The sequence below is a fragment of the Pezoporus occidentalis genome, unplaced genomic scaffold (assembly GCF_034315485.1).
Source record: "Pezoporus occidentalis ecotype Australia unplaced genomic scaffold, CSIRO_AGI_Poc_V1 ctg65, whole genome shotgun sequence".
NCBI lineage: Eukaryota > Metazoa > Chordata > Aves > Psittaciformes > Psittacidae > Pezoporus > Pezoporus occidentalis.
In genome coordinates, this window is record NW_026915998.1 from 364,730 (window position 1) to 372,720 (window position 7,991).

Here is a 7,991-nt window from a genome sequence, read left to right on the forward strand (position 1 = left end):
TGCTGCTGGCACCTAAACCGGAGCTGGGAGGTGATGTTCTTTTCCATGTGGATCCCAGGCTGTAAACCCAACGTAGTAACCCAGCGGCTAAAGGGAAGAGGCAGACCTAAAGGTGGCCCCAGACAAAACCATTAATGCACTTGTAATAATCCTGACCTTTAAAAGGTCCCTTCCAGTCGCTTTGCACCATGAGTTTTTGGCTTTTATTCCAAATCTAAGAAGGACGTGTACATCTGAAACCCTCCTCTCCCCCTCTTTTACAACATTTGTAAGGCAAGTTTGACATATTCATTCAAACATGAGGGAAAAATCCAGTCTATTTAACTGGGGCAGCAGGATATTATACTTCAATTTCCATCAGACTCACATTGTTCCAGCCAGGCTCATGTTACCAGAGAAGTGCATCTACATGGGTCTAAAAGTCCAATTATTAGAATTTTATTTGATATATGTGGTAACACAGCAATGGAAAAACACAATATTAGGAGAAAGTAGCAGATCATGGCACATAATTCATTTAACATCTCGAATTTATTGAAGGTGGTTCCCTCTAACAGGAAATGTCAGCATTCAAATGGTTATCAATATGTTCTTGCTAACAAAGTTCCTTTTGCCTGTATCAAGCCAATCGGCGCACTGGCTTGTATTCGGAACAGCTACCTCTTCTTAAGCTTCCCAAACTGGGAAAATTCTGCTCTACAGTTAAAGAGCCAAGCCTTGCAAAATTCCCAGCAGTTACTTAGAATTGCAGAATTCCTTAAATTTCAAAGGAGAGGGTGAGTCACATACAGCGCAGATGTTCACTGCCACCCTCCCAGGGAAAACGTAGAGCCGTTGTGCTTTAGTCCAGTTGTATTCAGCAGGACACTTAAAACATGTACCAAAGGCCCTAGAATTAAGCTTTGTTTAAAGGAGAGATTTGCCAAATGGGCATTTACAGTGAATCAGACCTCTACGGTCCACTGCAAGCCAGCCACAAAAAGCAACAGCGTTAGTCAAAAGCAAAGTACCCTGCCACGCCTAAAATGAGGATGGGAGCTGTGCAGGAGCCGTTTCCAGTTACTGTTTGCTTTGCTTTCCAACCTCCAGCTGCCTCCTCATGTCTGATACATCCATGGGGACCCGCACTGTCAGACCATCCATCGACTTCTTAACGCACACCTGGCAGCCAAGCCGAGATCTGAGAAGAAAACATGAAGTGAGGCTCATCTGTTCCCATAGGGAAAGAAGAAATTCCCCACCCACATTGGGATATCTGGACCAGGCTGGGTTTTCACTCAAGCTCCTGTTAAAGGTCTTATGCCCCTAGAGAAAGCAGTTCTAGAGGCACAACACTAATACAGAATAAGTCCTGACCCCTTGGAAAGAGGTGCCAGGTGCTGGGAATCTGCCTCAGAGGCTTGGGAATGTACTGCGATCAGCAGGGAGGCTTACGTCTCTGTGAGCCCATACGCCAGGTCCAGCATGTCCAGCTCTTCATCCGAGATGGCATCCAGCTTTTGGAAGGTGTCCTTCTCAAAGATGAGGTGACAAGTGGAGCAGGCTAATGTCCCTTCACATGCACCTGGGGGAGAAACGGGGGAATGACAGCAAATCAGTACAAAACTAGCTGATGAGTGATGATCTTCAGAAACAGCGTGGGAAAAGGTCCTTCAACAGATCTGGAGCATGTCAAAGGAGATCCCAGAAAAGGCAGTCCTTGGATGGATGCAGGTTTCCACCTGCTTTTCCTCTGTGAGGATCACAATCAGTTTTCACATCTATAGGCTGAGAAAGTTGGGGCTGTTCAGCCTGGAGACCTCAGAGCAGCCTTCCAGTATCTGAAGGGGGGCGATAGGGATGCTGGGGAGGGACTCTTCATTAGGGACTGTAGTGACAGGACAAGGGTTAACGGGTTCAAACTTAGACAGGGGAAGTTCAGATTGGATATAAGGAAGAAGTTCTTTCCTGTGAGGGTGGTGAGGCACTGGAATGGGTTGCCCAGGGAGGTTGTGAATGCTCCATCCCTGGCAGTGTTCAAGGCCAGGTTGGACAGAGCCTTGGGTGAGATGGTTTAGTGTGAGGTGTCCCTGCCCATGGCAAGGGGGTTGGAACTGGATGATCTTAAGGTCCTTTCCAACCCAAACCATTCTGTGATTCTATGAATCAGGCAAAGGTATTGATACTACTGGAATCCCAGTGGCGACATCGTGGAAATCACACCACCAGCTCAGTGAGCAGCTGCTGGGAGATAAGCTTGCTTCACTGTCTCACCAGTGACAGTGACATGTGTACAGCTGCGCTGTTCCCAGGTACCCACTGGTCACAGCAGACACATCAGTCCTAGGAGCACATACACTTGTGCAACACTTACCAAATCCGTCAATGGCCAGGTTTTGATTGACCACCACTTCCAGCAAACTCTGCCCTTCTTTGGCTGTGGCCGTGAGTCGCTCTCCATCCCGGTTTATAAAATGCACCGTCACCTGGTCTGAAGAGCTACAAGACAAGTTTGCAAGAATCAGAGGAGCCCACCTTTTGCTATATGCCCACTGCTGAGGTCGGCTGCCTGAGCACTAGAGACATGGTACTTGGAAGGAAATGTGCACAAGCACTTCCTAGGAGGCTTACACTGTGCATCTCAGAACAGATTCACACTGTCAGTTCTCAAAGGCAGGCAAACCTGAGCCAAGCCAAAATATTCCCCACTTTATCAAACGTCCCTCAGGATAAATGTTGAGCTGTACATTAACAAGTGCAGATGGTCTGCATCCAATGCCTCTGCTTGGGCTGGCTGGCGGAGGGAGCGTTTGTAGGCAGGCAAAGCATTTGAACGTCCTGGGCCTGAGATGGCAGTACAGGGTGGAGTGAAGTAATAACAAGAAAAGTGCTCAGGATCAGCTACTAATTATATGCAGCAAGGGCTGTTTTGATCCACATTTTATTCCCAAGAGGATTACCTGGTGACTCTAGCTTTTCTGCTGTTTGTTCTTTCATGAAGCACCCGCTCCTTCCCTGAACTCAATCACAGGGCGCCTTGTTGTGATGAGACATGCTCAGCTCCAGCTTACAGAGTGACTGTGCTGAGTAACCTCCTCTGATCTGCTGTGATCCTTGCTTAGGAGAAACTGCTAGTTATTCTGACAGCCTGCAAGATTACACCTCGTAAAGAGTCAAGAGCAAGGTCACCAGCATTCCTGAGTGCTGACTTGTAGATATATCACCTACAAAAAGAGGGAAAGAGCATCCACTTCACCTCCTGCAAACCAGGCTTTCCCCACTAGTGTGTAGAAGGCTGCCACCCTGACCAGAGGTGTCAGGGATTTGCCACCAAGACAGAACATTCTGAGACAATCTGTTCTATCTGCCAGGGGGAGCACACAAGCAAAGAGTGTTTTTCCTTAGCACACATCCCCAAATGGTCACTTAGAAGCTGGAGGTCCCATCTCCTGTGCTGAAACAGGGCAGCACGCTGGAGGCAGTGGGTGCTTTGCCCAGTGCCTCTCAATGTGGCACTTTCCAAGTGCCCAGCATCTCAAAGCACAGTTCATTCTCCAATGGCAGAAGCTGGGTTCACCCTCTCCTGTCACACAACACTTTCCCACATCTCTGGAAAGACCCACGTCTGTCTCCCACTGCTTTGATAAACTCCCAAGCACCAGCAATATCAGTGCTGCCCCATGGCTTTGCTGCTGCCATTTCTGGCATAGGAAGAAAGAATCACAACCTTGAAGGCAGAGTGAATTTCATAGCGAGATCTGGCCGTGCTCACAACCCCCTAGTTTTATCTCACTCACACAAGACTGAGTGAAGCAGCATCCAACTTCTTCCAGTAAAAGAGCTGTTTGCTATAAAGCTTGGTAACACTTCTCCTGGAAGCTGGGCCCAGTGAAACAAGCAGCAAGTGTCAGAGCTCTGAGCATTTCTAATATTATCTCCTGATTTCTTGCAATGTATTTGCGATATACACTGCATACAAGCTATCGCAGCCCCACAGTCACACGTTACAGCAAACCTACCAGCTGAGAAAACACCTGCGCTCCTCAGTGCCAGCCATCCTCCTGGAAAGTCACAGGCTGGTTAAATGGGAATTGCCCCTGCGACAGCAACACCAGCAGCTGGAAGGACTTATTGTGTCTGCTCACCCCTCTCTGCTCTGTGGCAGATGAAAATGAAGCATCTGGAAATCTCTGCTGGTTTCCTTTTAACATCAGGCACAGAAATATATGAGGATCAAGTTTAAACAATTTCCTTTGCTCTTTCAAGAGGCAGAGGTGGAGTACGGGGGATGTATAGGAGACAGGAAAGAATTCCTGTGGAATTGGAATGGCAAAGGGGGAAGAAATTCTCCTCTTTCCAGTTTGCAGGTCTTGTTCATTCAGCTTCACGTAAACCACAACCACCATCTAGATCTAATCCCATTTACCTGCTGACAAATCATTGCTGTATGTCTCAAAACGATTAAGGATGCTGTTTCTTAAAACGTTGTCACATAGACATCATCAGCAAGACTTCGGGTGCAGAAAATCCCAACCAATTCTCTCTGTTTTGGAAAGTCAATCCCCACATTCCATTAAAACTTGGAAGCGGAGAAGAGAGACGAAACAGCATTTTGTGCCTGCCTTCTCTGCTCCTTTGGTTTGGGTCTCGACTCAGGCAGCAGGAGCAGAACACAGGGGCCGCTGTACCTTCATCTGAGGAGCCCAGCTTCCTGTTTTTCAGAAAGCTCCAACAGAAAACAATGCCTGGGCCATTAGTCCACAACAGGGTCCCCTGGTTAGGAAAACAGCTGTGCAGTTTGCACCAGGACCATGCTGCGGAGGGGAGATTTCCCACATGCAGAGTGGAAAGGTCACATTGCAGTCAGAGATCCCCTTTTCTCCCACAGCAAACAGCCAAAGAACATCTTTAAGACATTACAGTCTCCTTCACAGAGGCACCCCCAGACGTTTCACTGTAAACAAGTAGTTTAAAGACTTGTTCTCAAATGTCAAGCAAAAAGAAACCCCAACCCCATCTATATTTTGATGGATTACACCCATATAGTTCATTTTATGGCAAATAGGCAGGTTTCCTATTCCTATTTCCATTCCTAAAGCAATGCTGGCTTTACACTTATGGGTGAAATAATTTGTTACACAAAAATCATAGGACTCCACTTAAAGCTGTAGCTCACTACATTCTTCAAGAGGGTAACGCAAGCTGGCTGCCTGCAAGCAGAGAGTACTGGATCCAGCAATCGCCAATGCTACACGCGTGTTTATTGACAAAAAGCTTCATCTGTGTTGTCTTTTGAGGCACCTTCAGCCCACATCACTCGCAGGAGAGCTCCATAGCAGTCTCCTACAAACGCAGGAATTCAGATCCCTGCAGTTCCTCCTGGACACAGCCCTGCTTGAACTGTTGCTGTCAGCTAAATGGGCCCTGGGACAGCTGAGCTGCAGCCAGGGGCAGCACGCAGGTCACCCAGTCAGATACAAGGAAGTACAGATGCTCTTGTCACAGACCCCCTGCATGATGCTGGACAAGCCTGGGTACAACAATTCATCCCTGCTCTCGAGAAGGTGATGGCAACCACTCCTGACCACAGCACAGAAAGCACCTGTAAGCAGCTTCCCTCTCTTTGCTGGCTGTAGAGGAAATTTAAGCTGTTTGTCTGTGTTCTTCGTATAGATGCCTCTGTTGGGGGCATAAACCCAGCCTGATTACTCCCTGTGTTCACTGTTCAGTTCAGTCATCCCTCACAGCACCACTTGCTGGTGCTGTTGTCTTCATATCCCACAGATCAGTCCCAGGCTTAAGCCTCCTCTGGAGGCCACCAGCTTTGGGTACCCAACGCTTCAGGAGGGCCTGGAAAGAAAAGCTGTAGCCTTTACTTTCTATTTACTTTTGCATTTGTTTGCCGTTGGTTTTGAAGCTATGAAAAAAATTAATTTCACATTTTGTTAAGAAAACAACCCAAATTACATAGTTATTTTGCGGCATTTAGACTGCCCTGTTCTACAATGACGTTACTGCCGGAGGACGCACGTCAGAGCTTTGGAAAGATCTCACCAGATGCGACAAGCTCAGCCCTACCAGTTCAGCATCTGCCAGTTGATTATTCCATTAAAAATAACTAAATCCCAGACTTTCTGTGACACAGGGAAGCGGTGAAGGGGTTCCAAGAAGGCGGGTCCTTTCCCTTTTGGTGTTCTTCCCTAAAAGCAAGGGATTTGTATTTCCAAGGCCATACAAAACAACGAGATGCCTGCAAGTTTGGCCAGAGATAACTTCAGAAGGAACAAACCAATTGGAAAGAAAACCCACTGATAATGAGCCTTCATAAATCCCATCAAGCAGGGTTATCAGCATAACTTTGCTCTAAGGTCAGATAGCAGAATGGTTTACTTTTTGTGATGTTGGATGGGTCTTTTTCTCAATGTCGAGCAGATTACAGTCTGAGCCAGACCGCACCAATCTAGGAGGTGCACAAACTCCTTCTATTTGCTCAGAGAAATGCAATCTCCTTCCAAATTATCCCTAAGGAACAGAGAGGAAACACTGGCAGTAGATCCTGCTGTAGGAATACAGATGAGCACTGTGCCAGGCAGCCTCTCATCAGCCCTGTCCTTCCAACACGGGGGGACGGCTGCTCCTGCATCATTAAGCCTTCCTTGCTGAGGAATGCCCAGCCCACCTAGACTCCTTTCCCTCCAGGACTGCTTCCCAAGGGACTCTGGCACCCAGGCCCCTAAACAGGCCAAAGCCTGTTCTTTCAGATGACCAGCTGGGATTCCTCCACCCTAGCATGTAGAGGCATTTCTAAAAAGCTTCTGATCGATTTCCACTTTATTTCCACTTAGATTTCCAGTTTGAATCCCAGAATTTGCAATTCCCAAGGCAACCAACCCAGTGGCCATCCCAGCTTCCATACAGCAGGAATACATCAGGGCTTCTGACCCAGCTGCCCAACACACCTTGCACACCATCTCAGTCCCTCAAAGGCTGCTTAACAGACTCTTGTGCCACGTCGTCATCTTCACGCTCTGGATCCAGGTCACTAGCTGTGGCCTCCACAGCTCCAGAGGCAGGGAAAAGCACCTCTCATAGACCAGTTCCCTGCATCACCTTCCTCCCATCAGCATCTTCATCCACCACCACCTCCTGCAGGGCTTCTTTCACATGGCCCTCTCCCTCCTTTTCTGGGGCAAGGCAGAGGTAAGCATGTGTCCCTCCTGGAAAGGCCCTTCCAGATGCAGTGAGCCAGGGTTCAGCATTTTACTCACCTCGAATCCCCAGGGGCATCCTGGAGCTTCTGCATGGAGCTGAAGCCTCTTTCCGAGCCCTGCTTAGGCGGTGTGCGATGCTGCTCAGTCACCCCACAGAGATGAATAAAGCGAATCTTGCTCACATTCAGTCCACTTAGCAAGGGGCGCATGAGTGCTGAGATACCTGGAGCTATCATGCTGCTGGGGGTCCTGTTCCGTGCCTCCTAGGCTGTCGTTTGTTACAAGGCCAGCTAGATCAAGAGTTATAAGTACATTGGGAAGGGAGGAGAGAGAAAGGAATGGGGGGGGGAACCAACTAGGACAGCCTCCTTGGGGGTGGAGGGAGGGAGGAGAGAGGGGAAGGAGGAGGGCAGGATGGACATCAGGACCCTGTTTGGATCTTGCAGCAGTCCAGCCCATCAGGGCATGGGAACTGGGTGAAGCATGGCAACACGAGCATCATCCCCACAGACCAGTCCCCATGCAACGCTCTCCTTGCTTGGTCTTACAGGCTTCCCCTTTAGGGACTAGACCTAAATCCAACATCAGGAGCAGTGGTCAGTGCAATGTCTAATCGTACAAGGGGCTGAAAGCAGAGGGCTGGAAGAGCAGACAGGCAGGAGCAATGATGGCTGCTGCCTCAGGAACAGAGGGAGATGCCAGTACTACAGCAACAGGGTGAGAGTGAGACTTACGGATTCTGCTCATGACATAGATGCTGTTCATCCACATTGTTGCCTTCCCCAACACTACAGGCTCCCA

General features: G+C 48.6%; 1 protein-coding gene across 1 annotated transcript; it reads right to left on the reverse strand.

Annotated features, from left to right (window-relative positions):
• Nucleotides 1-419: 419 nt before the first annotated feature.
• On the reverse strand, nucleotides 420-7,493 carry LOC134175041 (adrenodoxin-like). Its single transcript, XM_062640472.1, has 4 exons — nucleotides 7,248-7,493; nucleotides 2,354-2,478; nucleotides 1,435-1,564; nucleotides 420-1,180 (listed from the first exon to the last, which is right to left on the reverse strand). The coding sequence occupies exons 1-4, from the start codon at nucleotides 7,424-7,426 to the stop codon at nucleotides 1,060-1,062; spliced, it is 555 nt and encodes a 184-aa protein (XP_062496456.1). The 5' UTR covers nucleotides 7,427-7,493; the 3' UTR covers nucleotides 420-1,059.
• Between the last annotated feature and the right edge of the window lie 498 nt (nucleotides 7,494-7,991).

Bases quoted from the DNA above. Each gene is read 5' to 3' on its own strand.
- LOC134175041 (XM_062640472.1), bottom strand. From the start codon at position 7,426: ATGATAGCTCCAGGTATCTCAGCACTCATGCGCCCCTTGCTAAGTGGA. The intron at 2,479-7,247 runs GTGAGTAAAATG...CTTGTCTTGTAG, and splicing joins GATGCCCCTGGGGATTCGAG to CTCTTCAGACCAGGTGACGG. The intron at 1,181-1,434 runs GTAAGCCTCCCT...TTTTCTTCTCAG, and splicing joins GCGTATGGGCTCACAGAGAC to ATCTCGGCTTGGCTGCCAGG.